Source organism: Motacilla alba, chromosome 12 (genome assembly GCF_015832195.1).
Source record: "Motacilla alba alba isolate MOTALB_02 chromosome 12, Motacilla_alba_V1.0_pri, whole genome shotgun sequence".
Taxonomy (NCBI): domain Eukaryota; kingdom Metazoa; phylum Chordata; class Aves; order Passeriformes; family Motacillidae; genus Motacilla; species Motacilla alba.
The window spans coordinates 17,555,188-17,572,940 of record NC_052027.1 but is presented as its reverse complement, the minus strand read 5'-3'; the positions used below and the strand labels follow the sequence as shown (position 1 = coordinate 17,572,940).

The 17,753-nt window shown below is 55.7% G+C and overlaps 3 protein-coding genes across 3 annotated transcripts; all 3 read right to left on the bottom strand.

Annotated features, from left to right (window-relative positions):
- Nucleotides 1-430: 430 nt before the first annotated feature.
- LOC119706172 (PHD finger protein 7-like) lies at nt 431-3,117 on the bottom strand. Its single transcript, XM_038149434.1, has 7 exons — nt 3,105-3,117; nt 2,206-2,729; nt 2,019-2,120; nt 1,610-1,734; nt 1,371-1,533; nt 1,178-1,284; nt 431-443 (listed from the first exon to the last, which is right to left on the bottom strand). Exons 1-7 carry the CDS (start codon nt 3,115-3,117, stop codon nt 431-433), a joined length of 1,047 nt encoding a protein of 348 aa, XP_038005362.1.
- A 2,623-nt stretch (nt 3,118-5,740) lies between these two features.
- Nucleotides 5,741-9,405, bottom strand: LOC119706170 (nucleolar protein 8-like). The gene is made up of 5 exons (XM_038149433.1): nt 9,170-9,405; nt 8,495-8,559; nt 7,510-7,636; nt 6,989-7,059; nt 5,741-5,983 (listed from the first exon to the last, which is right to left on the bottom strand). Exons 1-5 carry the CDS (start codon nt 9,403-9,405, stop codon nt 5,889-5,891), a joined length of 594 nt encoding a protein of 197 aa, XP_038005361.1. The 3' UTR covers nt 5,741-5,888.
- A 949-nt stretch (nt 9,406-10,354) lies between these two features.
- Nucleotides 10,355-14,357, bottom strand: LOC119706169 (PHD finger protein 7-like). The gene is given in 9 exon segments (XM_038149432.1): nt 10,355-10,367; nt 11,101-11,207; nt 11,301-11,463; nt 11,541-11,665; nt 11,963-12,015; nt 12,018-12,063; nt 12,149-12,427; nt 12,561-12,670; nt 14,300-14,357. Coding segments are annotated over 9 exon segments (954 nt in total).
- Between the last annotated feature and the right edge of the window lie 3,396 nt (nt 14,358-17,753).

The window sequence follows — 17,753 nt, the reverse complement described above, 5'->3', positions numbered from 1 at the left end:
TGTCCGTGATGGTGTCTCCCTTCTCCGGAGCCTCTCATCCCTTGGTATTGTCCCGCTGCTCCTGTCACAGCAACTCCCAGATCGGACGGGTCGATTTGGGGCCCGACCTTGCTGGCGAGAGCTGCTTCGCCTGCGGCCGGGCCCAGCACGTCTGGAAGGGACCCTGTCCTCAGGGTCTGGGGAGCTGCTGTATGTAGGCCCTGATGTGCTGGGGCTGCTGGTGTCCAGCAAGGAAGATGGCAGCGATTGCTTCCTTCCTGCTGTGTGTTGGTGGCTGCTGTGGCTGCTTGTCTCTGGAGATGGCGACGGGAAAGCCAGCTCCGGTGCCACCGGGGTGCGGGAGCTGGGCCTGATGGCCTCAGATTCTGAGGAGCCGTGAGCAGATTCCAGTCCTGACTGTCTGGCCAGACTGGGGCCACTGGGCTCCGGCTCATCCCTGGCGGCTGTAAGGGCAAGCAGGAATGTCAAAGGCCCCTCAGGCCCAAGGCAGCCCAGGCCAGAGCAGTGCTCCCAGCCCTTCAGGAGCGGACGGGCTCTGCCAAGCGCAGCCTGGGCACTGACCCCAGCCCAGGGACACCGGCTGCTTTGACTCATACCCGTTCCGAGACCAGCACAGCTGTCACACTCCCATCTCTGTATGTGGTTTCTCAGGCCAGAGCAGCGCCTGTGGGTGCCCTCGGCAGCACAGGAGGAGCACAGGAGCAGTTGCCAGGGCCTGGGGAGGCAAAGAGGTTTATGGCACTGAGGACAAAATGTCCCCGCACATGGTTGTCTGGCCAAGCTCGTCAAGTTTTTCTCCTAATTGATCTTTTGCTGAGATATGGTTTCCCTACAGAGCCCTGGGAGCAGCTTCCCAGCTTACCCCTCTTCCTCTGCCTCCTCCCTGCCTCCAGGGTAAAGGCATTCCCTGGCATTGCACTGGCTGTGCCTCACTCCTAGATCTGCAAAGGCATCATTGTCCTCCCATGTTGGCTGTCTGATGGAGAAAGCAAAAGCTGATGAGTTTCTGCTGCCCTCCCCTCATGGAGGTCCAGGGTCTCCGTGCTCTTTCAAGTTGGGCATGAAGCTGAAGGCCAGACTCACGGGGCAGGGCAGGGCCAGGACTGCTGGGGCAGGGCCTGGCACAGCACAGCACTTGCACCCTCCTGTCTCGTGAGCCAGGCAGAAGGACACACACCTGAAGGGAACTCGGATCCCCAAGACGAGCATTTCAACAATGAATTCCTGGCCTTCTCTGCACAGGGGGCACTGGAGGCATAGGAGGCCAGCGTGCATGGCATGTCCCTGCAGGGCAAACACAAGCAGGGTGAGCGAGGCCCTGCTGCTGCTGAGCACTTGCTGTGGCCCGGGCCTGGGGAGACGGCTCCTACCTGGATGCAGTCCCTGTGGAACCAGGCCCTTCTGCACGTTGGGCACACCAGGGTTGTGAAGGTCTTTCTATCCTCCACAGGCTCCATGCAGATGAGGCAATCGGTGCCCGGCTCTGGAGTCACCTCCACATCCTGCTCTGGACGGTGCTCAGGGCAGAAGGAGCTGGAGGAAAATGGATGGGGAACGTGGGAAATGTTGGATCCTTCCCCAGGGGTGGCCACAAGGAGAGATGGGGTACCTGTATGGACTAATGTATTGATTGACACAGCCGCCCTCCTTGGCACAGGGCAGGTGGAACCATCTCCCGCAGTCCTCCTTGCAGCACATGATGGTTGCCCCGCTCTGGCCGCAGACGCAGCAGTGCTGGAAAGAGCCGAGCAGCCCCATCAGCAGCAGCCTTGGGACCTTCCCCTGGCAGCCCCACGACCCCGGGCAGGGCGCAGGATGTGGCCACTGCCGGATGCCAGCCCAGAGAGCCGCCTGGTGGAGGAGGGAGGCTCCTGTGCCAGAGCCTCTGTGCCAGAGCTGCTGGGAGCCAGACTGGGTCCCACAGGCGCTGTTGGGCCGGCCTTTCTTTCCTGTGCTCTGGCCTAAGCTCCTGCAAACCGGGCCAGGCACAAAGCTCCCTGCTCCTGTCCGGCTCTCACCTTCTGTGCCGCCCGCGCGACGGCAATTTGGATGTCTCGCGGGAGAAAGCCCATTAGTCCTAAATGTTCATTCTCTTGGCGAAATAGAAGAGTGGCAAAAAACTGCAGCAAACGAGAGGAGCTGATGAGGAGAGAGAGGCAGGAACTGCCCATTGCAATGGTGGAGGGAGCACCCGGAGTCACTCACCATGCAGAACACGTGGGCACAGAGCCCACACTTCTCCAGTTTGTCACCACAGATGTCCGGGTCAGCCTCTGCACGGCGACACAGCACGCATGCTGCAGGGGACAGAGCCAATGGCAGCGGGCATGAGCACCTCTGCGGGGCTCTTAGCCGGCAGCAGCATCGGCCCCAAGGGCTGCTCTGTCCCCGCCTGGCTGATGGGCAGGGCTGGAGGCCTTGCCGAGCGGGGGCCGTTGCGGGCACGGCCGTCCCAGGAGCTGCCCCCTGGCCCAGCTGGGCCCCACTTGGGGAGGAAGGAGGCTTCCAGCCCCGGCACGGCTGAGCAGCTCCTGCCTCCCGCTGCCTCTGCTCTGGGCCCCCCGCTGCCTGCCACAAGAGCGCCTGGGCCAGGCTGTCAGAGGGCTGCTTTGTCCTCACCTGGCTCCTGGGCACCAGGGCCCTCCTGCTTCCTGTCACACATGGCGGCTGGCGGCTGTGAGTCCCGGACAAGGAATGCCGCCAGGCAGACAGGTGTTTGTCCTCTCTCTCTGTGGGAGAAAGAAGACTCTGGGGAGTTTGCAGAACAGGCCCAGAGCCACGAGGGCTCTGCTCCCAGCTCAGCCCTGCGTGAGCCCTGCTCCTGTCCGCCTTCTCCTCCCGTCCTCGCGTCAAGGAACACCGCAGTCTCCTCTAGATATTCCTCCGCTGAATCAGGGGAGGGAGAGGCAGGTGAGCCTGCAGCACAGGCCCAGAGCCCTGAGGTGTGGGGCCCCTCTGGTCCCTGGGCAGCCACGTCTCAGCCCTGCCTTCTCCTCCCGTTGTCAGGTCGCACTGACACACGGCCTGAGCCCAGCGTTCCCTTTCGGGGCCTTGGTTGCACAGGTCACAATGGCCACTGTGACATCAGCATTGTGCACCCAAACCTGGGGCAGCCATGGCCTCAGGTCCCTGGCAGTCACTAGAGGCGGCCTGCTTGGGCACCGAGGCTCTGAGATGGGTCCGAGCCTTTGGTCAGGGTGGAACTCGGGCCGGGACTCCTGCAGCAAGTGCAGGGTCAAATGCCAGGCCCTGGGGCAGCCATCGAGGCTGGGACTGTAGGCAGGAAGGTGCTGTTCAGGCACTGCCACTCCAGGGCTGCGGCCTGGCCAAGGGAAATCTCTGCTGCTGCCCCTGGCAGTCGGCTGCCCAGAGAGCTGGTGCGGAGTCTCCTGCACTGCAGAGGTTCAAAACCTGCTCTAGGTGAACTGAACTTTTCCTCAAGACCTGTCTGGAGAAAACTAAGTGAACCTGATTTGTGCTGCTGCTGATCACCGGTGGGAGTAGGAGATCATCCTGGAGACCACCACAGCTGCCTCCAGATCCTACTTAGCCTGCCATTCTCTGAACCAGCAACTTTGACCGTCCATATAAATGGAAAAATTAGTATTAAGCTCCTTAGAAAGCTAATCTTTTGCACTGACTCAGTGGAAACACAGACAATTCAATGAGAATTTTCTGTGTACATTTCACAGGAGGGCTTGCAACAGTCCTCAACTCAAGTCAAATGCAGGAGAATGCTTTTGCTACATTATAGCAACTTTGCCAGTTTGGTCCATGCTTTCCTACTAGCAAATACATTGAAAAAAAAAATCAAGAAGAGGAGCACAAACAATTCTTGTCAGTTTTTCTCACTCGTGTCTTTGCAAACATGCTCCTGGAAATCCAGATCCGTGACTTGTAGAACAATCAGTGCGACCTCTGGGAGACAGGGCAAGGGCTGACAAGCAGGGACACCCTGCAGCAGCCTGATGCAGGGGCAGCAGGAGTTCATCCATTTTCCTGTCTCCATGGGAGAGCCACCTTGGGTGGCAAACGATGCCTTCACTGGTCTAGGAGGGAGGCACAGACGGTGCAGTGCCAGGGAGTGCCTTTGCCCAGGAGGCAGGGAGGAGGCAGAGGAACAGGGCTGAGTTGGGAAGCTGCACCCGGGGCTCTGCAGGGAAGCCGGCAAGGGCTCGAAGCAGGAGGGGCCCGAAGAGCTTGGCCGGAAAAGCCCGAGCAGTGGACACTTTGGCCTCAGCGCCAGCAACCCCTTTGCTTCTCCAGGCCCTGGGCACTGCTCCAGTGCTGCACCCGCTGGCTGCCCAGGGACCAGAGGGGCCCCACACCTCGGGGCTCTGGGCCTGTGCTGCAGGCTCACCGGCTTCTTCCTTCCCAGAATCAGTGGAGGAACAGCCAGAGGACACTGAAGTGTTCCATGACGCGAGGATGGGAGGAGCAGGACTCACGCAGGGCTGAGTGGGGAGCAGAGCCCTCATGGCTGTGGGCCTGTTCTGCAAGCTCCCCACACTCTGCCTTCTCTCACAGAGAGAGAGAGCAAAGACCTGGAGGAGACCACAAGCGCTCCAGGACAGAGGCTGTAAGCTGACAGCCGCCATGTGCGACAGCAAGCAGGAGGGCCCTGGTGCCCAGGAGCCAGGTGAGGACAAAGCAGCCCTCTGACAGCCTGGCCCAGGCGCTCTTGGGGCAGGCAGCGGGGGGCCCAGAGCAGAGGCAGGGGGAGGCAGGAGCTGCTCAGCCGTGCCGGGGCTGGGAGCCTCCTTCCTCCCCAAGTGGGGCCCAGCTGGGCCGGGGGCAGCTCCTGGGACGGCCGTGCCCGCAATGGCCCCCGCTCTGCAAGGCCTCCAGCCCTGCCCATCAGCCAGGCGGGGACAGAGCAGCCCTTGGGGCCGATGCTGCTGCCGGCTAAGAGCCCCGCAGAGGTGCTCATGCCCGCTGCCATTGGCTCTGTCCCCTGCAGCATGCGTGCTGTGTCACTCTGCAGAGTCTGACTCCTGCGCTTCCCCAGGCCCCAGCAACTGCTCCTGTGCTGCTCCTGCACTGCCCAGGGCACCCACAGGCGCTGCTCAAGCCTGACACCGACCAGAACCAGCCGGGGCTGTGACAGCTCTGCTGCTCTGGGCTCGGCTCTCGGGCAAAGCAGCCGGTGTCCCTGGGCTGGGGTCAGTGCCCAGGCTGCGCTTGGCAGAGCCCCTCCGCTCCTGAAGGGCTCGGGGCACTGCTCTGGCCTGGCCTGGCCCAGGGCCTGGGGCGCCTTTGACATTCCTGCTTGCCATTACAGCCTCCAGGGATGAGCCGGAGCTCAGTGGCCCCAGCCTGGCCAGACAGTCAGGACTGGAGCCTTCCCGTGCCTCCCCAGGACCCGAGAGCCTCAGCCCCAGCTCCAAAACATGGCCTAACAGGGTTTGCCAATATTTTTCCTGGTTAGATCCTTGAAAAGATTTTGAAAGTAACATTGTTTGGCAACTCCTTCAAGCAACAAACGTGACGCGCTTCTAATCAGTAAAACTTTATTGGTTTGCTTGCACTTTCTATTTGGTATCCTTAGGCTTCCTTCGGCGTTCCAGAAAATAATGAAAATCGAACAAATTCTTCAGAGAAGTTTCTGAATCCACTATTAGCAGAAGTCTCTAAATTCACCGTATCTCCTAAATACATTCTTCACATATAGTTAAATAGCTGCTCCTGAAACATACAAAGATATAGTGCTTTACCTCAATGGACAACACAACGTGATGTCATACATACTGGTACGCTAAAAAACCTCTCTTCCCTGGTCTACAAATTTAAGGCTCTTCTCGAGGTCCTGAATTAGGTTTGCATGCACATTCATACCTGCATTCCCTCCCCATGCTCAGCTTTCACCTAGAGTTACCAGGGAGCAGATGTTACATACTCACCTCAAGCAATGATCTACGTCTGTCTTCCCAACCCTCTTTTTCTTCCTTGAGCTCTACTAATCTACAGAATAACTTTGGGCCCTCTGCACAAAACAAACAACCAATTAATAGGCTTAAACACTTCTGACTGGGCTGCTGCTTCTAACAATCATGACCAACACAGCAATAAAGTCAGAAATCGATTCTTCACATCCTTCCTGTTCTCTTGCCCCCCCCCCACCCCCCCCCACCTTGGCTCCAGCAGAAATGTTCCCTGCTGCAGCCTGGTGTACCGCGAACAATGAAAGGCAGCAGCAGTTTTCCTCAACATGCCGCAATCTAAATTGCAGTGAAATAGCAGCTGCGTCATTAGAAGCTCAGCAGCAGGATCGCACATCTTCCCCCAGAGCTGAGACCTGCTGAGGACTGAGCTCTCCATTTCAACACACCCTGTAAATCAGGCAGGCTGGGAGATTGCAGGCCAGTAACTGCATGAACACAGCAGGACATTTCATCAGAGTTATCTCATCAGTCTCAAGAACGGCGCATCCTTTAAGCCTGTCTTGAGACTTTATTCTACGAAATAGAGCAAGCAATTGTTTTGGTGGCCTGTGCAGTTCTGGGGACTGTGTGTGCTTCCTTTGGTTGCTCTTTTCTTTCTTTCTAAACACAAAATTCACCGGATTCAGAAGAGAAAACCTCCGATTCATTAGGACAAAGAACCACAGGGACATATGTGGCTGACAAGAACACTCAACATTCCTAATGGTAAACCAGAAAGACAGGAAAAAGTTAAAGATGATATAAATACCTGAAAGGATCCAAACTGTCTAGGTAACCTATCAAGTGACTATTGTTTTGTAAGCTCTAAAAGTCCAGATTCCTATTGGGCAATTATCTGAAAGAAAAGAAAACCAGAAATCTGCTTGACCTTGATTTTACCTGGACTTTCTCACGGGATTCCACCACAACTTTGACCGCAAGTAAGGGTGGCAAATTTTGACTAGAAAACATTCATAACTACGCAGCATTTTTTCCTCCCCACTGAATTCCCGGAAGGGTTTAAAAGGAAAATAAATACAAAAGGGGGTGAAGAAATTCTGTCATACCTCCTAGGCGTTCATCATCTTGGGAGAAGAAGAAAACTCTCGCACTTTCTGTGCGTGGTAAAGAAAGAAACCTAGACAAGTACAAAGGGATTTGAGCATCCTAAATTGTACTATCAAATTCCATGAACACGAGTTAAAAACTCTAGCTCTTCAGAGAAACGGTATACATTGAAAAGCTTTATTCCCTAGTAACCAAATAGAGCTTTTTCTTTTACAAAACCCACTTGCAAAGAGAAAACGGACTGTGGCTTTGGCTTTTGGCCAAACTCAGTTTGGTGCTGGTCAAACCAAAATGACCCGGTTAATTTCTTGTGCCTGACTTCTCTTTTTTCATAATCAAGTTCACATCAAATGGGCTGCTGGGAGCTTTGACTCTGTGCAGCATGAATGGTTTGCCAAGATGACTTTCATTGCTCAGAGGTGTGCAATGTCCATTTCCCACTTCCTGAGTGCTGCTGTGAATATTCCCACAGCATCCAACTACTACAGGCAAGCAGACAACAAAGAGAATCGGAACTTGCATTTCTTGGTCCTTTCCAATTTCTGACACCTCAGGCTCATCATCACCCTCAGAACTGCTGTCTTGGAAACGTGGATCCTCTTGCCATGTGACTTTTGCCGGCTTTATTGTTCCAAGTACGTAAGGCTCTGCAATAACAGCACCAAGAGGGGAGAGAAAAAGCCAGAACCAATTATTCCTCCACTGCTCAGGAAAAATTCTGAGGACAGAATCTGCTCCTGCCAGATGTTCTGAGCTGCATCTGTGCTCCAGGATTTTCCACTTGGTTCTAGAGATCCCTTATGTATTCTTAAAGAGTTGTCATTGCATTCAGAAGACACTGAATACCTTCTGAATTCAGCAAAAGTGTGGGGGGCTTGTTGCTTTGTGCTGTTGCATTGGGGTTTTTAATATTTTGGATAACTTCACGCGGTTTCTTTTCTCTCCTACATGACTGGGACTTGATTTAATGTGGTTTCGTCTTCATTTCCTATGGCCTCATTTTATCTACGGTTAGGAAACCCCAATGACCATGTGTCCTTCAGTTTCCTTTTTCTAAAGGTCCAAGAATACAATTCAGTAACAATTAGAATGTTCGTGGATCTTGGGGTCAACTCCAGGATTTTGCTCCTCCTCTCTGCATTAACGCACATGTCCTTTAAAATCTTGTTGGGTTCTGTGAAACTTGATGTGACTGGTGTGTCACCTTTTTCCCTGTTTGAGGAATTCAGGGGATGACAACAAGTTTTTTCACCCCTCTACAAACTACCCAATGCCTTCTCAAAGCGTGCCCTTCAGAATTCCTGAGATGCAAGCATGAGTTACCTGTCGTTAATCTACCACAGCCTTGGCAAGCAGAAATGAAGATCAAAATGCTTCTGCCTAATTACTGGCTTCTGCTGCTGAAAATCCCCTGGATGCTGACCTTCTTTACACCGTGTTGTTCTACAGAGCCTGCCAGAAGCTCTTCCTCAGCAAAGGCCCTGTTAGAAGGGTTCTGCTGTTACCTTCTTTGATGCCCAACTCCTCTGTGTCTCCAAAGGAGGAAAACTTGAAAGCACTCACGCGTGAGCTGTGTCGTTCTCAGACAAAGGTCCAAATGGTCATCTGGGGCAGAGTCCTGCTCATGCCCTTTGTCCCAGGGCATTTCCTCAGTCTTTCCCGGTTTGTTCTTTGAAGGTCCAATCAAGTCTATCAAATCAGCAGCAACATAGTCCTCGTTTTCTTTGGACACTTGAGGCAGTGTCTCACTCTCTTCTTTCTTCTTCCTTTTGGCTTTACTGAAATGAGATTGCTCAAGGATAGCGACACAGCACACGTCCTTTTCAGAGACAGCTTCCCTAAGAGCCACCTTGCTCTGAATGCCTCCCTAAGCGTATCCAGCCCGTTAAGGAGTGCTTCACTTGCAAGGGTAAGCAGTGGGGAAACATCTGAGGCTGGAGAGTCTAAAGGCAGGAAGAAGAGTCCTTTTTAATGACCCACATCCTTAAGTGACTTTTCGCTGAATACACGGCTACACAGAAATCAAGGTATTTAGCACAGACTTCTTTCCTGCCAGCAGAAATGTCAAGAGCTAATATGCTTTTCTCACAGACCTGCAAATCTCAAGGTCTCTGCACTGACCGTTCTCACCTTCGCTTCTGGCAGCGAACCCACGGAACAGAAAGAAAAGATGACGCTACGTGCTGCTGTTGGAGGTCCGAGTTGAGGTGCGACGTCGCTCGGGGGAGCGGTTGCTCCTGCGGGACGTCCCCGACGGTGTCCCCCTGGGCCTGGGCCTCTCAGCACTCGCTGCTGTCCTCCTGCTCCTGTCCTGGGGACTCCTGGACCGCACACGTTGATTCGAGGCCCGGCGCTGCAGGCGGGAGCGGCTGCATCTGGGGGGATGCCGGTGACGCTGATTCCTTCTCCGGGGCATCTCAGGCCCTGGTCCGCTCATGCTGCTCCTGTCACGGCGACTCCGGACCGGACAGGGGGACTCTGGGCCGGACCTTGCTGGGGGGCACGGCTGCGTCTGGGAGATGCCCATGACGGTGTTTCCCTTCTCCGGGGCATCTCAGGCACTGGTCCGCTTATGCTGCTCCTGTCACGGCGACTCCTGGACCGGACAGGGGGACTCTGGGCCCAGCCTTGCTGGCCGGAGCGGCTGCGTCTGGGGGATTCCCATGACAGTGTTTCCCTTCTCCGGGGCATCTCAGGCCTTGGTCCGCTCATGCTGCTCCTGTCACGGCGTCTCCTGGACCGGACAGGGGGACTCTGGGCCGGACCTTGCTGGCCGGAGCGGCTGCGTCTGGGGGATGCCGGTGGTGGCGTCTCCCTTTGTCTGGGCCTCTCAGCCCTTGGCCCTAGCCCACTGCTCCTGTCAACGGCGACTCCTGGACCGGACACGGGGGACTCTGGGCCCAACCTTGCTGGGGGGCACGGCCTTGCCTGGGGATGTCCGTGATGGTGTCTCCCTCTCCGGAGCCTCTCATCCCTTGGTATTGTCCCGCTGCTCCTGTCACAGCAAACTCCCAGATCGGACGGGTCGATTTGGGGCCCGACCTTGCTGGCGAGAGCTGCTTCGCCTGCGGCCGGGCCCAGCACGTCTGGAAGGGACCCTGTCCTCAGGGTCTGGGGAGCTGCTGTATGTAGGCCCTGATGTGCTGGGGCTGCTGGTGTCCAGCAAGGAAGATGGCAGCGATTGCTTCCTTCCTGCTGTGTGTTGGTGGCTGCTGTGGCTGCTTGTCTCTGGAGATGGCGACGGGAAAGCCAGCTCCGGTGCCACCGGGGTGCGGGAGCTGGGCCTGATGGCCTCAGATTCTGAGGAGCCATGAGCAGATTCCAGTCCTGACTGTCTGGCCAGGCTGGGGCCACTGGGCTCCGGCTCATCCCTGGCGGCTGTAAGGGCAAGCAGGAATGTCAAAGGCCCCTCAGGCCCAAGGCAGCCCAGGCCAGAGCAGTGCCCCCAGCCCTCCAGGAGCGGACGGGCTCTGCCAAGCGCAGCCTGGGCACTGACCCCAGCCCAGGGACACCGGCTGCTTTGACTCATACCCGTTCCGAGACCAGCACAGCTGTCACACTCCCATCTCTGTATGTGGTTTCTCAGGCCAGAGCAGCGCCTGTGGGTGCCCTCGGCAGCACAGGAGGAGCACAGGAGCAGTTGCCAGGGCCTGGGGAGGCAAAGAGGTTTATGGCACTGAGGACAAAATGTCCCCGCACATGGTTGTCTGGCCAAGCTCGTCAAGTTTTTCTCCTAATTGATCTTTTGCTGAGATATGGTTTCCCTACAGAGCCCTGGGAGCAGCTTCCAGCTTACCCCTCTTCCTCTGCTCTCCTCCTGCCTCCAGGGTAAAGGCATTCCCTGGCATTGCACTGGCTGTGCCTCACTCCTAGATCTGCAAAGGCATTATTGTCCTCCCATGTTGGCTGTCTGATGGAGAAAGCAAAAGCTGATGAGTTTCTGCTGCCCTCCCCTCATGGAGGTCCAGGGTCTCCCTGCTCTTTCAAGTTGGGCATGAAGCTGAAGGCCAGACTCACGGGGCAGGGCAGGGCCAGGACTGCTGGGGCAGGGCCTGGCACAGCACAGCACTTGCACCCTCCTGTCTCGTGAGCCAGGCAGAAGGACACACACCTGATGGGAATTCGGATCCCCAAGACGAGCATTTCAACAATGAATTCCTGGCCTGCTCTGCACAGGGGGCACTGGAGGCATAAGAGGCCAGCGTGCATGGCCTGTCCCTGCAGGGCAAACACAAGCAGGGTGAGCGAGGCCCTGCAGCTGCTGAGCACCCTGCCTGTGGCCCGGGCCTGGGGAGACGGGGGGGCTCCTACCTGGATGCAGTCCCTGTGGAACCAGGCCCTTCTGCACGTTGGGCACACCAGGGTTGTGAAGGTCTTTCTATCCTCCACAGGCTCCATGCAGATGAGGCAATCGGTGCCCGGCTCTGGAGTCGCCTCCACATCCTGCTCTGGACGGTGCTCAGGGCAGAAGGAGCTGGAGGAAAATGGATGGGGAACGTGGGAAATGTTGGATCCTTTCCCCAGGGGTGGCCACAAGGAGAGATGGGGTACCTGTATGGACTAATGTATATATTGACACAGCCGCCCTCCATGGCACAGGGCAGGTGGAACCATCTCCCGCAGTCCTCCTTGCAGCACATGATGGTTGCCCCGCTCTGGCCGCAGATGCAGCAGTGCTGGAAAGAGCCGAGCAGCCCCATCAGCAGAAGGCTCGGGGCCTTCCCCTGGCAGCCCCACGACCCCGGGCAGGGCGCAGGATGTGGCCACTGCCGGATGCCAGCCCAGAGAGCCGCCTGGTGGAGGAGGGAGGCTCCTGTGCCAGAGCCTCTGTGCCAGAGCCTGTGTGCCAGAGCTCCTGGGAGCCAGACTGGGTCCCACAGCCGCTGTTGGGCCGGCCTTTCTTTCCTGTGCTCTGGCCTAAGCTCCTGCAAACCGGGCCAGGCACAAAGCTCCCTGCTCTTTTAGGCTCTCACCTGGTGTGCCGCCCGCGAGACGGCAATTTGGATGTCTCGCGGGAGAAAGCCATGAGTCCCACACGATTGCTCTCATGGCGAAATAGAAGAGTGGAGAAAAACTGCAGCAAACGAGAGGAGCTGATGAGGAGAGAGAGGCAGGAACTGCCCATAGCAAAGGTGGAGGGAGCACCCGGAGTCACTCACCATGCAGAAAAAGTGGGCACAGAGCCCACACTTCTCCAGTTTGTCACCACAGATGTCCGGGTCAGCCTCTGCACGGCGACACAGCACGCATGCTGCAGGGACAGAGCCAATGGCAGCGGGCATGAGCACCTCTGCGGGGCTCTTAGCCGGCAGCAGCTTCGCCCCCAAGGGCTGCTCTGTCCCCGCCTGGCTGATGGGCAGGGCTGGAGGCCTTGCCGAGCGGGGGCCGTTGCGGGCACGGCCGTCCCAGGACCTGCCCCCTGGCCCAGCTGAGCCCCACTTGGGGAGGAAGGAGGCTCCCAGCCCCAGCACGGCTGAGTAGCTCCTGCCTCCCCCTGCCTCTGCTCAGGGTCCCCCACTGCCTGCCACAAGAGCCCCTGGGCCAGGCTGTCAGAGGGCTGCTATCCTTCACCTGGCTCCCTGGCACCAGGGCCCTCCTGCTTCCTGTCACACATGGCGGCTGGCGGCTGTGAGTCCCGGACAAGGAATGCTGCCAGGCAGACAGGTGTTTGTCCTCTCTCTCTGTGGGAGAAAGAAGACTCTGGGGAGTTTGCAGAACAGGCCAGAGCACGAGGGCTCTGCTCCCAGCTCAGCCCTGCGTGAGCCCTGCTCCTGTCCGCCTTCTCCTCCCGTCCTCGCGTCATGGAACACCGCAGTCTCCTCTAGATATTCCTCCGCTGAATCAGGGGAGGAGAGGCAGGTGAGCCTGCAGCACAGGCCCAGAGCCCTGAGGTGTGGGGCCCCATCTGGTCCCTGGGCAGCCACGTCTCAGCCCTGCCTTCTCCTCCCGTTGTCAGGTCGCACTGACACACGGCCTGAGCCCAGCATTCCCTTTTGTGGCCTTGGTTGCACAGGTCACAATGGCCACTGTGACATCAGCATTGTGCACCCAAACCTGGGGCAGCCATGGCCTCAGGTCCCTGGCAGTCACTAGAGGCGGCCTGCTTGGGCACCGAGGCTCTGAGATGGGGTTCGAGCCTTTGGTCAGGGGTGGAACTCGGGCCGGGACTCCTGCAGCATGTGCAGGGTCAAATGCCAGGCCCTGGGGCAGCCATCGAGGCTGGGACTGAAGGCAGGAAGGTGCTGTTCAGGCACTGCCACTCCAGGGCTGCGGCCTGGCCAAGGGAAATCTCTGCTGCTGCCCCTGGCAGTCGGCTGCCCAGAGAGCTGGTGCGGAGTCTCCTGCACTGCAGAGGTTCAAAACCTGCTCTAGGTGAACTGACCTTTTCCTCAAGACCTGTCTGGAGAAAACTAAGTGAACCTGATTTGTGCTGCTGCTGATCACCGGTGGGAGTAGGAGATCATCCTGGAGACCACCACAGCTGCCTCCAGATCTCACTTAGCCTGCCATTCTCTGAACCAGCAACTTTGACCGTTCATATAAATGGAAAAATTAGTATTAAGCTCCTTAGAAACGTAATCTTTTGCACTGACTCAGTGGAAACACAGACAACTCAATGAGAATTTTCTGTGTACATTTCACAGGAGGGCTTGCAACAGTCCTCAACTCAAGTCAAATGCAGGAGAATGCTTTTGCTACATTATAGCAACTTTGCCAGTTTGGTCCATGCTTTCCTACTAGCAAATACATTGAAAAAAAAAATCAAGAAGTGGAGCACAAACAATTCTTGTCAGTTTTTCTCACTCGTGTCTTTGCAAACATGCTCCTGGAAATCCAGATCCGTGACTTGTAGAACAATCAGTGCAACCTCTGGGAGACAGGGCAAGGGCTGACAAGCAGGGACACCCTGCAGCAGCCTGATGCGGGGGCAGCAGGAGTTCATCCATTTTCCTGTCTCCATGGGAGAGCCACCTTGGGTGGCAAACGATGCCTTCACTGGTCTAGGAGGGAGGCACAGACGTGCAGTGCCAGGAGTGCCTTTGCCCAGGAGGCAGGGAGCAGGCAGAGGAACAGGGCTGAGTTGGGAAGCTGCACCCGGGGCTCTGCAGGGAAGCCGGCAAGGGCTCGAAGCAGGAGGGGCCCGAAGAGCTTGGCCGGACAAGCCCGAGCTGTGGACACTTTGGCCTCAGCGCCAGCAACCCCTTTGCTTCTCCAGGCCCTGGGCACTGCTCCAGTGCTGCTCCCGCTGGCTGCCCAGGGACCAGAGGGGCCCCACACCTCGGGGCTCTGGGCCTGTGCTGCAGGCTCACCGGCTTCTTCCTTCCCAGAATCAGTGGAGGAACAGCCAGAGGACACTGAAGTTTCCATGACGCGAGGATGGGAGGAGCAGGGACCTCAACGCAGGGCTGAGTGGGGAGCAGAGCCCTCATGGCTGTGGGCCTGTTCTGCAAGCTCCCCACACTCTGCCTTCTCTCACAGAGAGAGAGAGCAAAGACCTGGAGGAGACCACAAGCGCTCCTGGACAGAGGCTGTAAGCTGACAGCCGCCATGTGCGACAGCAAGCAGGAGGGCCCTGGTGCCCAGGAGCCAGGTGAGGACAAAGCAGCCCTCTGACAGCCTGGCCCAGGGGTTCTTGTGGCAGGGCAGCGGGGGCCCAGAGCAGAGGCAGCGGGAGGCAGGAGCTGCTCAGCCATGCCGGGGCTGGGAGCCTCCTTCCTCCCCAAGTGGGGCTCAGCTGGGCCGGGGGCAGCTCCTGGGACGGCCGTGCCCGCAATGGCCCCCGCTCTGCAAGGCCTCCAGCCCTGCCCATCAGCCAGGCGGGGACAGAGCAGCCCTTGGGGCCGATGCTGCTGCCGGCTAAGAGCCCCGCAGAGGTGCTCATGCCCGCTGCCATTGGCTCTGTCCCCTGCAGCATGCGTGCTATGTCACTCTGCAGAGTCTGACTCCTGCGCTTCCCCAGGCCCCGGCAAATGCTCCTGTGCTGCTCCTGCACTGCCCAGGGCACCCACAGGCGCTGCTCAAGCCTGACACCGACCAGAACCAGCCGGGGCTGTGACAGCTCTGCTGCTCTGGGCTCGGCTCTCGGGCAAAGCAGCCGGTGTCCCTGGGCTGTGGACAGTGCCCAGGCTGCGCTTGGCAGAGCCCCTCCGCTCCTGAAGGACTCGGGGCACTGCTCTGGCCTGGCCTGGCCCGGGGCCTGGGGGGCCTTTGACATTCCTGCTTGCCATTACAGCCTCCAGGGATGAGCCGGAGCTCAGTGGCCCCAGCCTGGCCAGACAGTCAGGACTGGAGCCTTCCCGTGCCTCCCCAGGACCCGAGAGCCTCAGCCCCAGCTCCGAAACATGGCCTAACAGGGTTTGCCAATTTTTTTCCTGGTTAGATCCTTGAAAAGGTTTTGAAAGTAACATTGTTTGGCAACTCCTTCAAGCAACAAACGTGACACGCTTCTAATCAGTAAAAACTTTATTGGTTTGCTTGCACTTTCTCTTGGTATCCTTAGGCTTCCTTCGGCGTTCCAGAAAATAATGAAAATCGAACAAATTCTTCAGAGAAGTTTCTGAATCCACTATTAGCAGAAGTCTCTAAATTCACCGTATCTCCTAAATACATTCTTCACATATAGTTAAATAGCTGCTCCTGAAACATACAAAGATGTAGTGCTTTACCTCAATGGACAACACAACGTGATGTCATACGCACTGGTACGCTAAAAAACCTCTCTTCCCTGGTCTACAAATTTAAGGCTCTTCTCGAGGTCCTGAATTAGGTTTGCATGCACATTCATACCTGCATTCCCTCCCCATGCTCAGCTTTCACCTAGAGTTACCAGGGAGCAGATGTTACATACTCACCTCAAGCAATGATCTACGTCTGTCTTCCCAACCCTCTTTTTCTTCCTTGAGCTCTACTAATCTACAGAATAACTTTGGGCCCTCTGCACAAAACAAACAACCAATTAATAGGCTTAAACACTTCTGACTGGGCTGCTGCTTCTAACAATCATGACCAACACAGCAATAAAGTCAGAAATCGATTCTTCACATCCTTCCTGTTCTCTTGCCCCCCCCCCCACCCCCCCCACCTTGGCTCCAGCAGAAATGTTCCCTGCTGCAGCCTGGTGTACCGCGAACAATGAAAGGCAGCAGCAGTTTTCCTCAACATGCCGCAATCTAAATTGCAGTGAAATAGCAGCTGCGTCATTAGAAGCTCAGCAGCAGGATCGCACATCTTCCCCCAGAGCTGAGACCTGCTGAGGACTGAGCTCTCCATTTCAACACACCCTGTAAATCAGGCAGGCTGGGAGATTGCAGGCCAGTAACTGCATGAACACAGCAGGACATTTCATCAGAGTTATCTCATCAGTCTCAAGAACGGCGCATCCTTTAAGCCTGTCTTGAGACTTTATTCTACGAAATAGAGCAAGCAATTGTTTTGGTGGCCTGTGCAGTTCTGGGGACTGTGTGTGCTTCCTTTGGTTGCTCTTTTCTTTCTTTCTAAACACAAAATTCACCGGATTCAGAAGAGAAAACCTCCGATTCATTAGGACAAAGAACCACAGGGACATATGTGGCTGACAAGAACACTCAACATTCCTAATGGTAAACCAGAAAGACAGGAAAAAGTTAAAGATGATATAAATACCTGAAAGGATCCAAACTGTCTAGGTAACCTATCAAGTGACTATTGTTTTGTAAGCTCTAAAAGTCCAGATTCCTATTGCGCAATTATCTGAAAGAAAAGAAAACAGAAATCTGCTTGACCTTGATTTTTCCTGGACTTTCTCACGGGATTCCACCACAACTTTGACCCGCAAGTAAGGGTGGCAAATTTTGACTAGAAAACATTCATAACTACGCAGCATTTTTTCCTCCCCACTGAATTCCCGGAAGGGTTTAAAAGGAAAATAAATACAAAAGGGGGTGAAGAAATTCTGTCATACCTCCTAGGCGTTCATCATCTTGGGAGAAGAAGAAAACTCTCGCACTTTCTGTGCGTGGTAAAGAAAGAAACCTAGACAAGTACAAAGGGATTTGAGCATCCTAAATTGTACTATCAAATTCCATGAACACGAGTAAAACTCTAGCTCTTCAGAGAAACGGTATACATTGAAAAGCTTAATTCCCTAGTAACCAAATAGAGCTTTTTCTTTTTACAAAACCCACTTGCAAAGAAGAAAACGGACCTGTGGCTTTGGCTTTTGGCCAAACTCAGTTTGGTGCTGGTCAAACCAAAATGACCCGGTTAATTTCTTGTGCCTGACTTCTCTTTTTCATAATCAAGTCACATCAAATGGGCTGCTGGGAGCTTTGACTCTGTGCAGCATGAATGGTTTGCCAAGATGACTTTCATTGCTCAGAGGTGTGCAATGTCCATTTCCCACTTCCTGAGTGCTGCTGTGAATATTCCCACAGCATCCAACTACTACAGGCAAGCAGACAACAAAGAGAAACGGAACTTGCATTTCTTGGTCCTTTCCAATTTCTGACACCTCAGGCTCATCATCACCCTCAGAACTGCTGTCTTGGAAACGTGGATCCTCTTGCCATGTGACTTTTGCCGGCTTTATTGTTCCAAGTACGTAAGGCTCTGCAATAACAGCACCAAGAGGGGAGAGAAAAAGCCAGAACCAATTATTCCTCCACTGCTCAGGAAAAATTCTGAGGACAGAATCTGCTCCTGCCAGATGTTCTGAGCTGCATCTGTGCTCCAGGATTTTCCACTTGGTTCTAGAGATCCCTTATGTATTCTTAAAGAGTTGTCATT